The 23,080-nt window shown below is 35.7% G+C and overlaps 1 protein-coding gene across 12 annotated transcripts in view; it reads left to right on the forward strand.

Annotated features, from left to right (window-relative positions):
* ST7L (suppression of tumorigenicity 7 like) overlaps positions 1 to 23,080 on the forward strand; it is a 107,692-nt gene that overhangs the window by 53,032 nt on the left and 31,580 nt on the right. For 4 of the 12 annotated variants that reach the window (XM_023734922.1, XM_023734921.1, XM_023734920.1 and 1 more), the window contains exons 10-12: positions 497 to 569; positions 1,892 to 1,994; positions 5,876 to 5,926. In XM_023734922.1, the coding sequence (XP_023590690.1) occupies positions 497 to 569; positions 1,892 to 1,994; positions 5,876 to 5,926 (227 nt within the window). Of the gene's footprint in view, positions 1 to 496; positions 570 to 1,891; positions 1,995 to 5,865; positions 5,927 to 6,797; positions 7,155 to 14,956; positions 15,673 to 23,080 lie in introns of those variants that run through there. The other 8 variants (XM_004380397.1, XM_004380398.3, XM_004380401.3 and 5 more) reach the window with 5 other exon arrangements.

Raw genomic sequence — 23,080 nt, forward strand, 5'->3', positions numbered from 1 at the left:
TAGGAAAAAGAAAAAAATAAAAACCATCCTTGGCTATATCACCTAGATTTAATTAACTACTGTTAAATATTTTTATTTTTTCCCGATATTAGTTTTTCTCTTTGAATTGGTGTAGTTTTTTTTTTACATAGCTGTAGTTACACTATGCCTTTTTCCCTGAATTATTGTAAGCAGATTATAATAAACATTTGTTGAGTATGTTTCAGCATTTTGCTGAGGGCTTTCAGAGACATTATTTAATTTAATCTTCAGAATAACTCTGCCAGAAAAGTACCATTCCCTACTTTGAGAAAAGTGAGACTCAAAGAAGATGTTACTAGCACAAAGACACAGAGCTACTAAATAGTAGAGTTGAGATTAAACTTGAATCTTCCAACTGCATGTCCAGGCACATATTCTTTTACATTTGTTGAACTTGTACTATGAATTATTATTAAAAAATTGTCTTAAGATATTTTATTGTGATTCCTGCCTAAATTGAAAATTATTATTACAGATATAAGCCTTCCAAAGTCAGCAGCTATCTGTTATACAGCAGCACTGTTGAAGACAAGGACTGTTTCAGATAAGTAAGTAGTTATGAACCAAACCAAAACCAAACCCACTGCTATTGAGTCAATTTGGCTTATAGCGACCTTATAGGACAGGGTAGAACTGCCCCCATAGGGTTTCCAAGGCTGTGATCTTTACGGAAGCAGACTGCAAACATCTTTCTCCCACAGAGCAGCTGGTGGGTTCAAACCGCCAACCTCTGAGTTAGCAGCCAAGCACTTAACCACTACTCCACCAGGGCTCCTTAAGTAGTTACGAAAACTACAATAATTTGGAGAGACTGCTAAGCTCAATATTATGTTTTTCCTGTACGGACTTCAAACAGTGCTGTTTTTCCCCCTCTCCCATAAACCAAAACCAAACCCGTTGCCTTTGAGTGGATTCTGACTCATAGTGACCCAATAGGACAAAGTAGAACTGCCCCATAGGGTTTCCAAGGAGCAGCTGGTGGATTTAAACTGCCGACCTATTGATTAGCAGCTGTAGCTCTTAACCATTATGCCACCAGGGCTCCTTTCCCCACTACTTCCTCCTGAATAACCCTTGATCTTCTGAAACTTTGAGGTTTCTTACTGTGTATAGTAGTAAGGACAAGGTTTTTAGAGCTAAGTAAACCTGGGTTCAAATTCAGACTGTACTACATACCAGTGGGACGTGGGGCAAGTTAATCAGTTTGAGTCTCTTCCTCATCTGTGAAATGAGAATAATAATAACCACACTGAAGAATGGTTGTATGAGAATTATGTGAGTTAAGTGCCTAAAGTAATGCCTATCAAGAAAGTACGCAACAGTAAATGGTAGCTATGATGATGCTAAGATATATAATAGGGAGATTGGTTTCATGTTGTTTGTTCTTACATTATAATTTTGAGTTAGTCTGCTTTCCTTGTATTTTTGGCTGCCCTTAATGCATTTCTCTTTATTTCACAGATAAGATATTCAGAAACCAACCAAATGGCAGCAATTTTCTTTTCCTTATATTACTGTATCTTGATATGAGTTAGAATGGATTATCTATCCCCAGTCTATTTCCTCTCAGATAAAAATTTGATAAGAATGTACTTCTATGTCATAAGATTCTGTGGATTGCCCTGTGTAGCATTTCTTAAAGTCTACCTTCAAAGGACTTCTGAAGGCTTTCTTCATCTACGTTTGAAGATTTCCATTCCTTGTTTTGTTTCGCTTTATGTGTTGAATCAGAAAGCTTTACTTTTCATTTTTAATAGTCATCTGGCTTTGTCTTTGGCCATCACCAGAAACTGCTTTGATTCTGGGAGCTGGGTTATGATCTGAGTCCATAATTTTTTGTATATTTCTTCATTTTGTGATTTTCTTACAGATTCTCTCCAGAAACAGCATCCAGAAGAGGGTTAAGCACAGCAGAAATTAACGCCGTGGAAGCAATTCACAGAGCTGTGGAGTTTAACCCTCATGTTCCAAAAGTGAGAAATTTTATGATGAAAATACTGCTTTTATTTAAGTTTACCAAATTGGTGACCGTGTTTAGACCACAGTTTGAGTCTTCACAGTTTGAATCAGAATTGTTTTGGTTTATTTTGATGCTTATTATTCACTTCAAAGGGGATGTTAAAAGACACCTTGAAAGGTAGGTAGGAGCAATAGTTCACTATAGGCTTTGTCATTGCTGTCAAAGTAGAATTTGAAGTGTATTCACTTACAGTTCCTTTTATGATAATTTTAAAGAAGAAATAACTAAATGACTTGGTCTTAATAAAAAATCATTCATGTTTCAGATCATTAAATCAAATTTCTTATTACTGTAAAAGCTTTTTCTAGACGGATGGCTGAGTTTTGAACTAGGGCTGAGTAGACAAAGACTGAAGACAAATAGATTAAAATAATCAATGATAGGAAACAGATGTGGAAGTTCCCAGAAAAACTGCTGAGTTGATATTTATTTAGTCCCACATGAAACTGTGTACCCATCTCGTTTTTCTTTATATTGTACACCTTGCAGACATACAAGATTATTGGCTAATCTTTGTGTATTATCATCCAAGATTAAATTTTGGGTTTTGAAAACAATGCCCTATGTTAGGAAGCACAGAATATTCAAGAATAGTTGCTCTTAGTACAAAATGTAATTATAGCTGTTCATCCAGTATAGTGTGTGTTAATGAAACTTGGAAGCTAGTAAACATTAAAGAGATTAATCTCTAAAAGATAATCTCCAAGAAGAAGAAGTTGTAAACCTGTTAGATTAAGTAAAGATATGGTCATAAAAATTACTGTAGTCTGAGTGTCAATGACACCAATCCATAAATTTAAATAAACTTTTAATTATGAATCATAATACATATGCAGAAAAAGTATACAAAACACAAATGAGCTTCTTAATGATTTATTATAAAGCAAATGCTTGGAAACTACCACTTAGGTCAGAAAACCTTGCCAGTACCCCAGAAGCCCACCTGCCACTCTTTCCCAATCACAATTTCCTCCTTCCTGCTTAAAGGGAACTACTATTCTGACATTATTTCCATTTGTTTCTTTTCTTTATATTTCTCATCTATGCTTTTCCTTTATTGCTGGCTTTATAAAACAAGTTAAGGAGTGATTCCTCTTTTTTTATTCTCCAGAATAATTTGTATAAAATTGGAATGATTTCTTCCTTAAATGATTGGTAGAATTTGCTGATAAAGCCATTTGCGTCTGTAGTTTTCTTTGAGGGAAGGCTTATTTTACAAATTCATTTCTTTAGTTTAATAGTTTTATTTATAAAATTCAATTGCTTTAACCATCCCATAACTACTCAAATTTTTAGTTTCTTCTTCAGTTTTGGTAAATTGTGTTTTTCTAGGGATTCATCTATTTCATCAAAATTTTCTAATTTATTGTTATAAAGTTTTTTTATAAAATCTTTTATTATCTTTTTTATGTTTGCAGGATCAGTTGTAATATCTACTTTTTAATTCCTAACATTGGTTACCTTTTTTTTCTTGATCAGGTTCCCCAGGGTTTTATGAATTTTATTAATCCTCTCAAAGAATCAGTCTCTGGCTTTGCTGATCCTCTCTACTATTTGTTTTATGCTTCATTCATTTTTGTTTTTTATTTCCTTTCTTCAAATTTCTCTGAGTTTATTTTATTAATTTTTTATTTCCTGTATCTTCTTGTGGTACTTAACTCATTCATTTTCAACCTTTTTCTAATATATTCCATTAAGGCTATAAACTTCTCTGTAAGCATGATTTTAACTGCATCCTATAGCAATATTTTTAATTTAATTCAAAATACTTTCTAATTTCTATTATAATTTTTTCTTTATTTAGAAGTATATTTCTTTATTTCCAAGCATATAAGGATTATCTCTTTATTAGTAATTTCCAGCTTATTTTGCATTGTAGTGAGGGAACATACTCTATGATTTCACTCCTTTGAAATATTTTTCAGTTATTGAATTTCTGTTTATTTTTCATATCTCCTGTGCCATTTATAGTTTCTAATTCTCTGCCAAAGTTTTCAGTATAGTCTTCTATCTCTTTGAAAATAGTTTAAGGCAGTTACTTTAAAGTCTTTCTCTGATAATTCCAGTATCTGGAACTCCTGTGTATCTATTTCTAGTAACTGTTTTTTCTGCTGCATCTTGTTCATGCTGTCTTGTTTTCTCTTGGGCCTGGTTTTCTTTGACTATGTGCCAGATATTATATTTGAAAAATTATAGTAGTTTGAAGCCTTGAATAATATTATCTTCCTCCAGAGAGGATTTCCTTTGCTCTTAAATGCACTAACAGGCTGGTATGACTTTAATTCAGTTTCAGGGATTGATATTTTCTAGACCACCCAGATGACTTGAAGCTGGGCTGCAGTCCATGAAAGTACTGATTTATTTCTGATTTAGTCTTATTCCTAGGATGCAGCCTTTCAGGGTCCCAGTACAACCCTGGGGTTTTACAAGGGCCCTCACCTTTGACAGGCCTTGTACGTCCAACTTTTGTCCCCATAACGTTTTGAAACTATCAGAAAGGAGGAATAGCCTCTTAGCCATCTCCTCCAGAATTGGCAAATACTCCTCAGTAAACACCAAACCAAACCTGTTGCCATCAAGTCTGTTCTGACTCATAGCGACCCTATAGGAAGGAGCAGAACTGCCCCATAGGAGTTCCAAGGAGCGGCTGGTGGATTTGAATTGCCGACCTTTTGGTTAGCAGCCAAGCTCTTAACCATTTTGCCACCAGGGCTCCCTCCTCAGTGAAAGAGGCCGCAAATGTGGATTACTTCTCTGGATTTCTGTCTTCTTTGGACTATGGCCTGGTAATTCTTCACCCTTTTGTCAATTCTCTGATATATTCAATTATATGTTAAAAAATACTTTGTTCAGTTTTAGTAGTAGTTCTCAATGGTGGGTTGGTCTCAATTACCCAGTCTTCCATTACTTGAAGCAGAAGTCTGTAAAAAATTTTTTAATTTTCTAATTTATTTTTTGTTGTTGAGAATATACATAGCAGAATATACACCAATTCAACAATTTCTACATGTACAATTCAGTGACATTGATTACATTTTTTGAGTTGTGCCACCATTCTCACCCTCCTTTTCTGAATTGTTCCTCCCTCTTTAACATGAACTCACTGCCCCCTAGGTTTTTTTATCAGATCTTTCGAGTTGCTGTTGTCAATTTGATCCCATATAGATAGTTCTTAAGAGAGCATAATGCTCAAGGCAGACATTCTTGACTAGTTAAGCTAAACTATTGTTTGGTTTTAAGAAGACTTCAGGGGATATTTTTGCTTTAAGGTTTAAAGATTATCTCAGGGCAATAGTTTTGGGGGTTTATCCAGCCTCCATGGGCTCCATAAAGTCTGGTTTCCATGAGAATTTGAAGTTCTCTTCTACATTTCTCCCTTTTGATCAGGATTCTTCTATAGAGTCTTTGATCAAAATGTTCAGTAATGGTAGCCCAGGCACGATCCATTCTTCCGGTGTCATGGCAAAGGAGACAGTTGTTCATGGAGGCAATTAGCCACACATTCCATTTCCTCCTTCTATCCTGACTCTCCTTCTTCCTCAGTTGCTCCAGGTGAATACCTTGGAGCTGTATCTTGGATGGCTGCTTGCAAGCTTTAAAGACCTCAGGTACTACGCAACTGACTAGGTGATAGAAAAGAAGCACTAAACGTGATATTAGGCCAGTTAACTGGGATGTTTCATGAAACCATGACCCTAAACTGCCAAACCAAGAAACCACAACCCATGAGGTGTTTGGTTGTACATATGCAGCCTCAGCAGCTGCTCTTTTTTTTTTTTGTTATTGTTGGAAGTATATCTGTCATACAACTTTTACCCATTCAGCTTTTTACAGGTATACAACTTACTGACAGCAATTACATTGACTGGCTGTGCAACACTACTTGTAAGTCTGTAAATTCTTGTAAGTGAAATTCTCTGCTCCCTCATGCTATAGAGTGGTTAAGAACATGGATTCTCAAACCAGCTGCCTGAATTTGAATTCTAACTTCACTACTTCCTAGCTGTATGACCTTGGGCAAGTTACTCAACTTCTCTGTACCTGAGTTTCTTCATGCGTAAAATGGGGATAATATACCCTACCTCATAGAGTTGTTCTGAGGATTAAATGAGTTCATATCTTTAAAGTGCTTAGAAAGAGTGCCTAACCTTTAGTAAGAATTATAGAAGTGATTGTTATTATCCAGGGTGGAATGGGAATCTGTTCCTTGTGTAAGAAGATAAGCAGCAGTTATTGATCAGAACTACTCAAATTAAATAAACCATTACAATATCTAAAAAAATTTTATTTAATTCCCACTCAATTTACTCCCTATCATTGTGGACTTTTTTCCTACTTTGAAAACGTACTCAGCAGTAACAATTCTCATGATGTGCATTGACTTTCAAAACTCCTGTTAGAGCCATATGGGGGGTAATGGAAATGCCAGGCACCATCCTAGTTATAAAATTAAATTGTTGGACAAGTTCTGTAAATCTCCAGATTGAATCTGCTCTAGATAATTTGGATGCTTTTAGGGCTGTCTTTCAAGATTAAGCACACACACACATACGCACTGAAACACTATAAAACAATTATGAAAGAAATTAAAGACAACCTAAATAAATGGCGATATATATCATGTTTATGAATTGGAAGACTCAATATTGTTAAGATCTCATTTCTCCCCAAATTGATCTATAGATTCAGTCAATTCCTATCAAAATCCCAGCAGACATGTTTATGGAAATTTATAATTTCATCCTAAATTTTACAGGGAAATGCATAGGACCTAGAATAGCCAAACAATTTTGAAAAAGAAGAACATAGTTGGAGGACTTACATTACCCAATTTCAAGACATTATGAAGCTACAGTAATTACAGCATGAGTCGGAATCAATTCAATGGCAACTGATACTGATAATATTAGCATAAGGATGAAAATATAGATCAATGGAAGAAACTGAAGAGTCCTGAAATAAACTCACGCATTTATGGTCAGTTGATTTTCAACAAGGGTCCTAAGGCATTTGAATAGGAAAACGATAGTCTTTTCAGTAAATGATGATGGAACAATTGAATATCCATATGTAAAAAAAAGAACCTAGACTGTTCCCTCATGCCATATTCAAAAATGAACTCAAAATAGATCATAGACCTAAATGTAATAGCTAAAATTATAAAACTTTTTGTGCTTTAAGTGAAAGTTTATGATTCAAGTTAGTCTCTCATACAAAAATTTACACATACATTGCTATGTGATCCTAGTTGCCCTCCCCATACTATGACAGCACACACCTCCTTTCCACCCTGGGCTTCCCCTGTCTATTCAACCAGCTCCTGACCCTCTCTGCCTTCTTATCTCACCTCTGGACAGGAGCTGCCCTTTAGTCTCATGTGTCGACTTGAGCTAAGAAGCACACTCTTCATGAGTATCATTTTATGCCCCACAGTCCAGTCTATGTCTGAAGAGTTGGCCTCGGGAATGGTTTTAGTTTTGGGCTGACAGAGAGTCCGAGGGCCATGTCTTCTGAGGTCCCTCCAGTCTCAATCAAACCATTAAGTCTGCATTAAGTCTGGTCTTTTTACTAGAGTTTGAGTTCTGCACCCCACTTTTCTCCTGCTCCATCAGGGACTCTGTTTGATTCCCTGTCAGGGTGGTCATTGGTGGTAGCTGGGCAGCATCTAGTTCTTCTGGTCTCAGGCTGAGGAAGTCTCCCGTTTATGTGGCCCTTTCTGTCTTTTGGCCTAATACTTTCCTTGTGTCTGTGGTGTTCTTCATTCTCCTTTGCTCCAGGTGGGTTGGGACGAATTGCTGCATCTTAGATGGACGCTGACTAGCTTTTAAGACCCCAGATGTCACTCACCAAAGTGGGATGCAGAACATTGTCTTAATAAACTTTGTTATGCCAGTTGAGCTAGATGTCCACTGAAACTATGGTCCCCAGATCCCCGCCCCTGCTACTCTGTCCCTCAAAGTGTTTTGTTGTATTCAGGGAACTTCTTAGCTTTGGTTTAGTCCAGTTGTGCTGACTTCCTCTGTAGTGTGTGCTGTCCTCCCCTTCACCTAAGATAATTCTTGTCTACTATCAGGTTAGTAAATAGATCAAAATAGATCATAGACCTAAATGTGATAGCTAAAATTATAAAACTTTTAGAAGAAAACATAGGAGAAAATCTGTGGGTTAGGCAAAGATTTCTTACATATGACATGAAAAGCACAATTCATTAAAAAAAAAAAAAAGGTAACTTGCACTTCTTCAAAAGTAAAAATTTTTGCTCTCGAAAACATATCATTAAGAAAATGAAAAGATTTTGGTGAGTGGCATCTGGGGTCTTGAAAGCTAGCGAGTGGCCATCTAAGATACATCAATTGGTCCCAACCCAGCTGGAGAAAAGGAGAATGAAGAACACCAAAGATGCAAGGAAAATATTAGCCCAACAGTCAGAAAGGGCTACATAAACCAGAGACTTCATTAGCCTGAGACCAGAAGAACTAGATGGTGCCCAGCTACCACCAATGACCGCCCTGACAGGGAACAAAACAGAGTCCCTGACGGAGCAGGAGAAAAGTGGGGTGCAGAACTCAAATTCTGATAAAAAGACCAGACTTAATGGTCTGGCTGAGACTGGAGGGACCCCAGAAGACATGGCCCCCGGACTCTCTGTTAGCCCAGAAATGAAACCATTCCCAAAACCAACTCTTCAGACAAAGATTAGACTGGACTATAAGACATAAAATGATACTCGTGAAGAGTGTGCTTCTTAGCTCAAGTGGACACGTGAGACTAAAGGGCAGCTCCTGTCCAGAGGCAAGATGAGAAGGCAGAGAGGGTCAGGAGCTGGTTGAATGGACATGGAAAATCCAGAGTGGAAAGGAGAAGCATGCTGTCACATTATAGGGAGAGCAGCTAGGGTCACATAACAATGTGTATATAAATTTTTGCATGAGAAACTGACTTGAACTGTAAACTTTCACTTAAAGCACAATAAAAAAGAAAAGAAAATGAAAAGATAAGCCACAGACTGGGAGAGAATATTTGAAAATCATGTATCTAAAGGGTTTATACCCAGAATATATCAAGAATTATTACAACTTAATAAGAGGACAAACAACTCATTTAAAAAATGAGCAACAGAGCAAAGAAAAATGAAGAAAACCAAAGACTTAAGGAAACAATTAGTCCAGAGGAGTAATGGATCACATGAACCACAGCTTCCACTGGCCTAAAACCTGAAGAACTAGATGGTGCCTGGCTACCACTACCAACTGCTCTGACCAGGACCACAATAGTAGATCTTGAACAGAGTGGGAGAGAAATGTACAACAAAATTCAACTCATAAATAAGACCAGACTTACTGATCCAGTAGATACTGGTGAAACCCCCAAGACTTTGGCCCTTAGACACCCTTCAAATTTGGAACTGAAATCACTACTGGAGATCACATTACAAACAGGCTTATAAAATGAACAATAACACCAGTGAGGAATGTACATCTCAGAACATTGAACTATATGAGACCTAAAGGGCAACATTTGCCCAAAAGCAAAGCTCAGAAGGAAGGCAGGGACAGGAAAGGTGGGCAAATGGACACAGGGAACCAGAGAGGAAGGGAGGTTTGCCAATGTCACGAAACAAACTGTGTATAAATTGTTGAATGGAAGACTAATTTGCTCTGTAAACTTTCACCAAAGCAACAATAAAATGTTCAAAAAAAAGTGAACAAAAGATTTGAATAGATGTATCACTAAAGAAGGTATATGAATAGCTAATAGGCACATGAAAGGATACTCAGCATCATCAGATTAGGGAAATGCAGATTAAAACCACAATGAGATACTACTTCCTTAGAATGGCTATAATCACAAAAACTGATAATACCAGATATCGATAAGGTTGTGAAGAAACTACATACATTGCTGCTGGGAGTGTAAAATGGTATAGCTACTTTGGAAAACAAATTTGCCGTAAAGCACATACCATATGACCCATCATTTCCATTCCTAGGTATCCACCCAAGAACAGTGAAAACATGCCCGTACAAATACTTGTATGCAGGTGTTCATAGCAGCATTATTCGAAATAGACAAAAACTTGAAATAATCCCAAGACAGATGAATAAATAAATTGTGTATATTCATACAACTTAGATATCCATGTAAGTTGTATGTATAAAAATGTTGTATATCCATAGAGCATTACTTAGCAATAAAAATAACAAACTATTAGTACATGCAACAATATGGATGAGCCTCAAATACATTATGCTAAGCAAAAGAAGCCAGACGCAAAAGACAACATACTATATGATTACCTTTTTATGAAATGTCTAGAAAAGGTAAAATTATAGAGACAGAAAGCAGAGGATGCGAGTGAGGATTGACTACAAACAAGAATGAAGGAACTTTTGTGATAATGGTTGTACAACTATACAAATTTACTAAAAATCATCAGACTTCTAATGGATGAATTTTGTGATATGTAAAGTATACCTAAATAAAACTGTTAAAACATAGATTTTAAGATCGTTTTTATTTATAGGTAGACATATTATCCCCTTGACTATCTGGCAAGGCCTATCAATTCAGCTCTATCAAAATATCCAGCTAAAGTAGAATGGTGCTATAAACTTACGTTGTTTGTAGATAGACACTTTAAACTGAATGTTACCAAACAGAATAATTATTAAGGTTTTTTTGGAGAAATTTCAAATTCCAACAACCTGGATAATATCCCACTTAAATAACAGTAGTGTTACATGAACTGAGAGAGCTCTGGAATTTGTAGCTGTCTGTTTTTGCTAGGGTCCTACAATTGATGAAATATGTACAGACTTCTCTCTCTCTTTTTCTTCATCTATAGTCTCTATTCCTGACTCTCAGCCGGAGCCCAGCAAACATAAAGGGGTTTTCTTCCTCATACTTCAGCTGTGGGTTGTGATAAATTTATTAGTTCTAATGAACAGTGACATTTCAATATATTTTTAACATCTTCTTTTATTCTTAAAAATTTATTATGCAAATTTGTCAAATGGTTGTATGAATCTTAACAGTAGAAGGATAAAGTTGTTTTAGCAGGAAATATTTATTGGCAACTTTCCACATAACTGCAGTAGAAATGGCTGTAGGTCTAGAGCTGTGCAATTTGTTAAAGCTGGAAACTATTAGAAGTGCAATAGAGAAAGATCCCATAAATCTCTTTAGGCTATGAATTTGCTTTTAGGTATTTCATTAATATTGATTGCTTGTACAGATTTTTTTATTCTGCTGAATGAATTTCAGTGTACAGTAACTATGATAGTACTACAGTAAAGAATGTTAAAAAAACATGTTTTCATGTTTTTTGCCTTGTTCTTTGTTACTTGGTAGCCTTGGTGGTGCAGTGATTAAGAGCTGGCTGCCAACCAAAAGGTCGGCAGTTTGAATCCACCAGCCGCTCCTTGGGAACCCTATGGGGCAGTTCTACTCTGTCCTATAGGGTTGTTATGAGTGGGAAGCAGCTGGATGGCAACGGGTTTGGGTTTTGGTTTTGTTACTTAGCTAACAGAAAGATTTGTTGGCTTTGGTTTAACAAACAATTTTTTTTTTTTAAGTCACCAACAAGAAACATAATTGTGCATCTTTTATCTTCTATAGGAATTAGCAGGGTTTTTTTTTTTTTCTAGTATAAAAAGTTTCATATATTTTAAATATTCCACAACATCCTGTTTCAGTCATTCTTGTGTTACATATTCTTTATTATATAACCATCAAGTAGTCTTATACAGGGTATTCTTTTTTTTTAATTGAGATGATCCACTTACCATAAGATTCACCCCTTTAAAGTGTACAATTTAGTGATTTTTTAGTATATTCAGAAAGTTGTGCAATCATCACCACTATCTAATTCCAGAAAATTTTCATTCCCCATAAAAAAAACTCCATAGCCATTAGCAATCACTTGCTATACCCCTCTCCTCATCTTCTGGCAACCACTAATCTACTTTCTGTCTCTATGATTTGCCTATTCTATACTTTTCATATAAATGGAATCATACAATATGTGACCTTTTATGGCTGGCCTCTTTCACTTAGCATAGTATTTTCAAGGTTGATTCATGTTGCAGCATGTATCAGTATTTCATTCCTTTTTATGGCTAAGTAATATTCCATTGCATGGATATGCCACATTTTGTTTATTCATTCATCAGTTGATGGACGTTTGATTTGCTTCCACTTTGTGGCTATTATGAATAATTCTGCTATGAATATTCATGTATAAGTTTTCAGTGCTCTTGAGTATATTCCTAGACATGCAATTGCTGGAGCATATGGTAACTTTATGTTTAACTTTTTAAGGTATTGTCAAACTGTTTTCCACAGCAGCTGCACGATTTTACATTCCCACTAACAATGTATGAGGGTTCCAGTTTCTCCACATCCTTGCTAACACTTGTTATCGTCTGTCTTTGATTATAGTTGTCATAGTGGGTGTGAAGGGACTCTGGTTGGCGCAAACAGTTAAGTGCTTGGATACTAAGTGAAAGCTGCCTCTGAAGAAAGACCTAGCGATCTACTTCCAAAGGGTCACAGCCATTGAAAACTCTATGGAACACAGTTCTACTCTGAAACACATTGGGTTGCCATGAGTCAAAATCGACTCTATAGCAACTGGTTTGTTTTTGGTTTTACTGGGTGTGAAGTTGTATCTCATCGTGATTTTGATTTGCATTTCCCTAATGACTAATGATGATGAGCATCTTTTAACGTGCTTATTGGTCATTTGCATATCTTCTTTGGAGAAATGTCTGTTCAATTCTTTGGCCCATTTTTTAATTAAATTATTTGTCTTTTTATTATAGAAGGTATACTTTAACATTATTAGTGCAGTAGGCCATTGGCATTCTTGATTAATATGATTCAAAGCCATTGAGAATCTCCATATTTGAAAATACCACCATAACATATAATTTCACCCATTAAATGCAAACATGAGGATGGTTCATGAACCTTGTTGAGATGGATGCTGAAGAGTCAACTAGGCTTATTCATTGGGTAAGTTACTCACATGTGTACACAAACTTCTGCACACACAATTCCGATGTGTGTCTTAGCAGAATGATGACTTACTATAAACCATGGATGTTTAGAGCTACCACAGGGAATTAAAACTGTAAATGTTAAATCCATGAATGTTAGTGGTCTACTGTAGATGTAATTGTTCTTGGTATGACACTTTACATATCAGTAAGAATAGTATCGTGCAGCTTTAATTTAGAATCTCACGATAGCTTGCTTTGCAATATTTCATTGAAGGTTTTTTTTTTTTTTATAAACCTACTACCACCAAATTCTTCTAAAATTTATTTTTTGAAATAATTACTTTTAAAACCAAACCACAAAATAGAAAGTCCAGAAATATATCACACAGATATTGTTAACTGATTCTTGACAGAAGCACCAGTGCCATTCAATGGGGGAAGGAAACTCTTTTCAACAAATGGTACTGCAACATCTGAATATTTGAATGGGGAAAAAAATCGTGAACTTTCTTCACAACATTTGAGATGGCTCACTGACCTAAATGTAAAACTATGAAACGACTAGAGGAAAATATCTAAGAATATCTTTGCAGTCTTGAGGTAGGAAAAGATTTCATAGGATACAGAAGGCACTTAACCATAAGAGAAAAAAAATGATAAATTGGACTTTATGAAAACTACAAAATTCTACTCATCAAAGTCACTGTTAAGAAAATGAAAAGGCAAGCCACAGACAGGGAAAAAAATATTTGCAATATGTTGTTCTGGCAAAGGACTTACATCCAGAATATATAAGGAATTCCTACAAATCAATAAAAAGACAACTCATATTAAAAAATGGGGGCAAAAACTTCAGCAGGTACTTCACAAAAAGAAATATTGGAATGTCCAATAAGTACACAAAGAGGTGCTCAACATCAGTAGTTATAAGGGAAATGCAATGAAAACTCAAATAATGTACCACTTTACACTACCAAAATGGGAAAAATTTAAAAAGACTGGTAAGATATTGGCAAGAATGTGGAGCAGCTGGAACTCTCATACATTGCTGCTGGGAATATAAAATAGTACAACCACTTTGGAAAGCTGTATGGCAGTTTCTTATAAACATATGCCTACCGTATGACCCTATATAGCAATTCTGCTCTAAGAGAAACAAATTCTATCCAAGAGAAATAAAAGCCTATGCCCACAGAAAGATTTGTGCATGAATGCTCATAGCAGCTTTATTCATAACAGCCAAAAACTGGAAACAACCCAAGTGAACATCAGCAGGTAAATGGATAAACAAATTGTGATATATTTATTCAGTGAGATACTGTGATGGTTAAGATGGTGTGTCAGCTTGGCTGGGCCATGATTCTCAGTGTTTATATGTGATCATTCCCATGATTGATTGAATATGCTGTGAGTAGCCAATCAGATGAAAGGGAGTTTCCTTGGGGGTGTGGCCTGCATCTGAATATAAGCAGACGTTCTGGCTTTTTGCTCACTCTGGATCCTGCAGCTGCCTCCTGTCATCTCACCTCCAGTTCTTGGGACTTGAGCTGTCAGCTTATCTGCCGGACTCATGATTCGTTGATCTTCACAGCCTGTGAGCGGAGTCCTGCTCTCTGACCTGCCCATCTTGGGTTCACCAGCCCCTGCAGATATGTGAATCAGGAGACACCTTGCAGTCTTGCCTGCCAATCTTGGAACTCGTCGACCTTCACAGCCTGTGAGCGGGAGCCCTGCTCTCTGACCTGCCAATCTTGGGCTTGACAGCCTCTGTGGCTGCATGAATTGGGAGAGGCCGCTACCCTGATCCATGGACTTGGGATGTTCTAGCATGTATAATCGCGTGAGCTGTTTCCTTGATATAAATCTCTCTGAATATATATATTTATATGCTTTACTGGTTTTGCTTCTCTAGAGAACCCAGCCTAAGACATACTATTCAGCAATAAGAAGAAAACAGTACTGATACAAGCAAAAATATGGATGAATCTCAAAAATAGCAAAGAAGCCAGAAACAAGAGTGTACACTGGATGAGTCCATTTATGTGAAGTTCAATAAAAGACAAAAGTGATCTTTGGTTGTAGAAATTACAACAGTGGTTGCCTCAGATGGTCGGGGTAGGGGATTAACTGGAGAGGAGAACATTCTGGGGTGATGAAAATGTTCATGTTTGGATTTGGGTGTTGCTTGTATACAATTGTCAAAGCTCATCAGACTGCACACTTAAGATTTGTGCATTTTTCTGTTTTTAAATTACACCTCAATAAAGAAAAAATAATCTGACTCAGCACTGAAAGTACCATAACAGTATCATGGCTTCTGATTAAATAAAATAATACACGTGAAGTGCTTAGCACTGTCTGAGTGTCACACAACAGTATTGATTATCATGGTGATCATTGCTTTATTATACTTGTTACCCATTTTCTCTTCCTGTTTGAGCTGACCCAGTATGCACTTCTTTTCTCATGAATATTGTTGTAGTGCTTATCGCCTTAGAATGTGTTAGATTTGGGGGGATTTCTTTGTTGAGATAAGGTGAAGGTGAAGATTTGAGACAGTTAGGAATTAAGCTGAATTAATTATTACTACCTTGAGAATAATTTGTGTCTTACAGAAGAAGCTCTTGGGGCAAGAGTAAAGTAGAACATTAAAAAACAAAACAAAAAAACAACAACAAAAACTTATTTAGTAAATCTCCATAACTTGAGTACATGTTTGGAAATATGTTATCTGTAACTTTTAAATTTTATTTCCTTATTTTATAGTAAAATTGTTTTTAGTGTTGTGCAGCCAAGAAAGACTTTACCTGGAAGCTTTTATAAGTGCAAGGGGAATTTTAAGAATAAATTGTTACATAAATGGTAAAATCTGTTCTGGCTTATCAGGAGTTGAAGCCTTTAGGATGTTATGTGTTCTATCCACCATAGAAGATACTAGCTAAAGGGACAGCAGCAGACTTGCATTTTATTGACCATACTCCTTATATTATAGCAGCATATATGAAAGATAAGAGGGAGGCAGGCACTTGAGTGAGATTCTGAGTGGAAAAAAGCGGAAGTAGTGTTGAAATTTCTTACCCGAACTTAGAGCATAGTGAGATCTTTGCCTTTCCATTATATTGTACTGTGGCTTAAGTGAGAGAATTGAAATATGAAATGCGTATCTCTTGAGGTACTGCTGTTAGAATGACTTGGAAAGGAATTTTCCTGTGGCAAATGCCCTCTCTAGCCTCACTCCCCTCTCCCTTCAATAAGGTCATTTTCCTTTTGCTCCTGAGGCTGTTAGGTAGTATTGTTTTCTTTCAGTTTATTCATACAGCAGTTCTGTTTGTTTTCTATCTGGGAGCTGTCTTTAGTCTCCCCCTGATACACATTCATGTGGACTCTGTATTTGCCCTGCCTGTCCAATCTCATAGAATGTGCACTGAGAAAACTAATTGCAGAGAGAAATTGGTTCTTTGTGTGCATGACTGATCAAGAGCAAAGTACCTTAATTTCAGATGCCTTCAGAGAGATTTTTCTTTAACCTCTGCTTTTAAGAGGAAGAAGATTATAAAGCATTATCATACTTCAGGTCAGATTTATATTGCTTTTGGTCAAAAGCTGTTTAAGCTTTACAAAGTAATAGAAACAAAGTAATCTAAAGATAAATTATAAAGATCAAAGCAGTTCAAAATTAAAGTGAATTTGAGTGTAAGTATAGGTATGGTTTTAGAGTTATCATAAAAGGAACCATCAGACCATATATCATTTTGTCTTTTTAACTATAACTTCCAAAGTAGCTTTAATTTTTTATTTTTTTAGTGAAAACCAAGAGACTAGTTATTTGAATATATTATCTGTAGTTTAATATTAGTTAAAATCATCCCAGGCAATTTCTGATTTATTCTAGATACAACAATAGAGTGATTTGGAGGTAATATGGAAGGTCCTTCAGCACATACTAGGTACCAGCCTTGGTTTGATGTCTTCAACTATATTTATACAATTTCCAAATCTGTGTCTTCTAACTCTGGCTTCTCTCCTCATCTGTGGACTTATGTTTTCATGTAATTGTGGGTATTACCTAGATATCTAACAGGCACCTTAGACACTTTAATATGACTCAAACTGAATGTTTTTAAATTTATTTTTAAGCCTTTTCTCTAGCCTGTCTCTCCTTATTTCTGTATTTTGATTTATGGCTTCATTATCCTCTTCTCCTCATTAACCTTTACCTCTTCCCTCTCCAAATTACCAACTCATACTATCACCTTTGAAGTGTCTTTCAGATCTTGCTATCTACTCCATCCCCACTATCACCATTTTAAAAATTTAGATAGTGAAGGTGTATCCCCATTATACACCTTCATTATCTCTATTTTAAAAATTATTGTCATAAAATTATTGTTGTTATTATAAAGGTAATGAGTGCTTTTTTTTTTTTAAATTCATACCTTTTTTTAAAATTCACATCCTTCAGAAATGTATAAAGTGAAAAAATCTCCTGTTCCTTCCCTCCCAATTCTACTTCTTTGAAATAACCACTTCTTTTGTCTGGTGTATATATTGTCAGACATTTTCTATGCATTTCTGAACATACAGATATAGGTGTAGAAATACTCTTAAACTTGGACGATGAAAACAGATTCCTCACTAGTCTCCCTGCCACCAGCCCCTGCCTAGTCTGGCTATTGCCAGAGTTATCCCCCTAAATAACAAATCTTACCCTGCTTAAAGAGCTCTGCTTGTTCCCTATCACCTATAGAATGAGGATCAATGCCTTAGTATTTCATGTATAGAAGGCTTTCATAATCTTAGCCCAGTATCTCTCTCCAGCCTTATCCCTTGCCATTTCTCCAGTATCGCTGTTCCCTGGATTGGCCGTGTCTGATCATATTCTCCCCATCTTTGTGTATATGCTCAGTCTCCTCTTCATCTGGGAAATTCCTACTCATTCTTCAAGACTCTGCCCATCTATTACCTCCTTTATGAAGGAGTCTTTCCCAGTATTCCCAAGCAGAGATAATGACTGTATTCTCTAGTCCTTCACTACTTCAATCATATATTTGTCTCTGCCTTAGTTTCCTGTCAGTTTTTAAAAAGTAGGGCTTTTGTCTTACTCATCGTTTTATATCTGATACTGTGCTTAGCACTTAAAAGGCACTCAAAAAAGTTTGGTGAATAGACATTATGCTAAAACAATGTCTATAGTTTAGAACTGTATTGCTGTAAAGGCTCTCCAGGTTAAAGAAAGTAAAATTTTAGACCCATATTTTCTTGAAATTTTAAAGCAATTTTACTTAACAATTTTTATGAGTTTTGCTTAATGTTACAATTTTTGACCACTTAAGGTAGTAGTGCAATTCCAGCATAACCTTATTTCTTAACCTATATTATGAAATAACTTAGCTTTTTTTTTTAACTGTTGTAGTTCAAGTGAAAGTTTACATTTAACTTAGCTTTTTAATGGAATAGTATACAACCAGTAAAAATAATGAGGTGGATCTACATAGAGACAGGAAGAAATGTACAAGATGTGAAGTAAAAAGTGAGTTGCATAACAAGTTGATCCTGTTATGTTTAAAAACAGAAATTCAGAAAAATGTAGATCAAATTATTAGGGTCAGAGAGAGGGGTAGAATATTAATAAATTTCATTTCCTTTACTCTCCAATCTCATATTATTTTCTACTACATAGCTCTATACTGTTTGCATTTTTGTATGTTGAGCATGTACTTTTGTAAGCAGAAGAAGAAGAGGAAAAAACATAAACCACTTCTCAACTTTTAGCCTTTCATATTCTTCTTAATCAAAAAGTAAACTCTGGGTAGCAGGGGCATTTTTTTTTTTTTTTTTTTTTGGTTTGTCCAGGGAGTTAGAAAATATCTTCAAGTAAAATATGAAATGTAAGTATGAGGTTGAAGACATTTCAGCAGTCTATGTGTGATCAAGTCAGTTAATAAGTATTTTAGTGCCTGCTTTCAGTACAATGTGCTAGGTGCTGAAGTAGAATACAAAGGATATGATTTCTGTTGTGGATTAGTTTACAGTTTATGCTGGGTAGCAAAAACATCCAAGTCGCAATTTATGAAGGAGATAGAATAATATAATTTATAATCCTTTGATTTATTTTAAATACATTTTTCTTAAACTGAAAAATTTCCCTTATGTTTTAGGGGTCAAATTATATTTCAGTGTCTAATTAGAAACAGAAAAATAAGAATTGCTTTGCTTTAATGTCAAGTTGGAAAGGACTTTGTTGATAGGTAGGACATGATAATAAAAAATAACGTAGCATAAGAAAGAGTTTTTTAGAAGTGATTAAATAGAAAAGATTTTAAAAAATATAAAAACTTGAAATTTCATTCCTAATAAACATGCCATATGTGTTTGATTACTATCTGGATTTTCACTTAGATTATTAAATAGTGAAAATATAGCTATATATAGTTGCTGTTTAAAAAAGTATTTTCCTGACATAACAAATTGATATTTTCTATTAAGGTTTACTGAATTTTGCTAAGTGGCTACCGATATGCTGGATACTTACCGTGTTGGGGTTTACTTTAAACTTTAGGATTCTAAATCTCATTGAAAATGAATTGGGATATTTTGTCTCCATCTGTAAAACGCAGACTTTTAATAAAAAGTTCCTGGTTTAAGTATTAAACAGTTTTCCTCTGAAAATGAAATACTCTTTTTATAATGGAGATTCCACTGTGATCGCTGCAGTTTCTTTGCTTCCTACTGAAGAAGCTCTTAGTACACTTGCAAAGAACATAAGGAGTCATGTCAGAGGTCAGCTATTTGAGTCCATTTTCCCACAGACGCCTGGTGCGAGTGATCTTTTACTGTGTTTTAAAAAAAAATGGGCAAGGATTAGAGGGGATTAGAAAGAATATTACCCTCCTGAGTATAGGCCCAAAGCATTAAGGAGAGAGAATCCAAGCAGGCAGCAAATGGGCTTTGCTTGACCAGGACACAACCTCTACTGCATTCCTTTAAGAAACTGAATGGGAAATGGTAAATCCCCAAACTGGATTAGTAAATAATCTCATAGCTTGTGACATCTGCTAAAATAAATCGATGAGCAGACTACATTCTTACAGTTTGAGAGACCCAGAGACATCAAGAGTAAGTGTAATTAAAGATAAGAATTAAGCTCAGTAATTGTCGGAAAGGCCCATTTCATAAACAAAGGAAAAAATTATTTCAGATGTATTAATATGCGTACATATATATTGATTAATAACCTAAGACTTAAATTTTAAAACCACTACAACTTTTTGTCTTTAAGATACTTCTTGGGGTCTTATTGCCTGTAGCAGTTTTACAAAATGTTTCACAAATTCAATTCTTCAGTTTATGTTGTTTATCTCGTTAGTGTGTGACGATTTGGAGAAGCTAGAATTTGAAGTATGAGAATATATTTTTGAAATACATCTGGAATGTTTCTCTTTTTATCTCTTATAACAGAAGTTAGTGTAATTTGGAACTTTTGACATGTAATTTGATATCAGTTGTTTAGAACCAAAGAGATTGTTTCAAACCTATTCCAGCAGAGGAAGTGCATTCTGGCCTCAGTCTTTGGAGAAAGTATTTAGCTAACTAAATATTTTTTAAAGGTTTTGTTTTAAATTGACTAACAGTAAAGATGATGTGCAAATGGTTAATTTTGTATATTTCTTCATGTAATTGGTACATCTGATTAGTATACTGCTTTTATTATGGATTATGGTATTAAGGTGAGTATTTTCTACAGTAGCTTAGGATAGAATTTTGAGAATTTGTACCATAAATGAAAAAGTATTGATAGGCTAAAATTTCTGTAACAGGCATACTCACTGATCCCTTAAATACATCTTGCTGTATGATCTCTTGGCTCACTGACTTTTTTAAGGTGGTCCAGTGCTTTGAATATGTCTTCCTGTTTATCCTTTCACTCTCTCAATTTGCTCATCCATATTCTACCCATCTTTAAATATCAGTTTTAATCTCAGATTCCATCAAGTGGTTTATCTCCAACTCCTAAATCAGAGTTAATACTTCCTAAACATAGAGTTACGAGCCCTGGTGGCTCAGTGGTTAAGAGCTCAGCTGCTAACCGAAAGGTCAGTGTTTCAAACCCACCAGCCTCTCCGCGGGAGAGGGACATTACAGTTTGCTTCTGTAAAGGTTACAGCCTTGGAAACCTTGTGGGGCAGTTCTACTTTGTCTTGTATGGTCATTATGAGTTGGAATCGACTTAATGGCAATGGTTTGTAGTTTTCATATGACCCAGCAATTCCACTCCTAGGTACATACCCAAGAGAAATTAAAACGTGTCTACACAAAAACTTGTACACAAATGTTTATAGCAGCATTATTTATAATAGTCAAAAGGTAGAAGTAACCAAATTCCATCAACTAATGGATTGATAACAAAATGTGATATATCCATACAAAGAACTATTATTTGGTATTAAAAAGGAATACTGATACATACTGATGGATACTACAACATGGATGAACCTAGAAAACATTATGTTAAATGAAAGAAATCAGTCACAAAAGACCATATATCATATGATTCCATTTATATGAAATGTCCAGAATAGGCAAATTTGTAGAGACAGAAAGTAGATTAATGGTTGCTTAGGCCTGAGGGGCGAAGGGATAAAGGGGCAATAACTAAAGGGTACGAGATTTTGTTGTTTTGTTTTTTGGAGGTGATGAAAATATTCTAAAATTGATTGTGGTGATGGTTGCACATATCTGGTAGTATACTTTATAAAAACATTGATTGAATTGTATACTTTAAATTGATACTTTAGAATTAATACTTTCTAAACATAGTGGTTAAGAGCTTGGTTGCTAACCAAAAGGTTGGCAGTTCAAATCCACCAGCCGCTTCTTGGAAACCCTATGGGGCAGTTCTACTCTGTCCTGTAGGGTTGCTGTGAGTCGGAATCGACTCCACCGCAACGGATTTGGTTTGGCTTAGGTTTAAACATAGTTATGAGCCCTGGTGGCGCAGTGGTTAAGAGCTTGGCTGCTAACCAAAAGGTCTGTAGTTTGAACCCACGCTCCACAGGGGAAAGATGTGGCAATCTGCTTCCATAAAGATTACAGCCTTGGAAACCCTATGGGGCAGTTCTACTCTGTCCTGTAGGGTCTCTATGAGTCAGAATCGACTTGATGGCAATGGGTGTGGTTTTTTTGGTTATCTGTATTCCTAAATACATTGTTTATACTTCTAATAAAGCACTCACCATAGTCTGGTTATAGTTTTACTAAACAACCCTGTCTTTCCCATTATAGTATGAAGCTCCAGAGAACAGGTTGTTTTGTTTTGTTTTGGTTTGGTTTTTGCTGATGAGCACAGTGCTTTGTACTCAGTGAATTTTAATTTAACTTTTTCACAATTAAGTTTCTTCACCTTTAGAATGAGAATAAGAGAAAAAAAGAATTAAATGTTGCCACAAGGTGTTCTTCCAAAATTGTATTTTATAATTTTATACTTAATTCTTTTTTGGAAAAATAAACATGTGCTCTCACGTTATGTCCTGTGCTTCAGTTTCTGTGTTATATTTAACAAGGCTACACATAAGCCATTTATTTATTTATTTTTATTATACTTTAGATGAAGGTTTACAGAACAAACTAGTTTCTCATTAAACACTTAGTACACATATTGTTTTACGACATTGGTTAACAACCCCACTATATGTCAACACGCTCCCTTCTTGGGTTCCCTATTACCCACTTTCGTGTCCCCTCTTGCCTTCTAGTCCTTGCCCCTGGGCTGGTGTCCCCCTTTAGTTTAGTTTTGTTTTGTTTTATGGGCCTGTCTAATCTTTGTCTAAAGGGTAAACTTCAGGAGTGACTTCATTACTGAGCTACAAGGGTGCCAGGGGGCCATATTCTCGGGGTTTCTCCAGTCTCTGTCAGGCCAGTAAGTCTGGTCTTTTTTTGTGAGTTAGAATTTTGTTCTACATTTTTCTCCAGCCTCTGTCCATGATCCCCTTTTGTGATCCCTGTCAAAGCAGTCAGTGGTGGTAGATGGGCACCATCT

The sequence above is a fragment of the Trichechus manatus genome, unplaced genomic scaffold, assembly GCF_000243295.1.
Source record: "Trichechus manatus latirostris isolate Lorelei unplaced genomic scaffold, TriManLat1.0 scaffold00073, whole genome shotgun sequence".
Classification (NCBI taxonomy): Eukaryota; Metazoa; Chordata; class Mammalia; order Sirenia; family Trichechidae; genus Trichechus; species Trichechus manatus.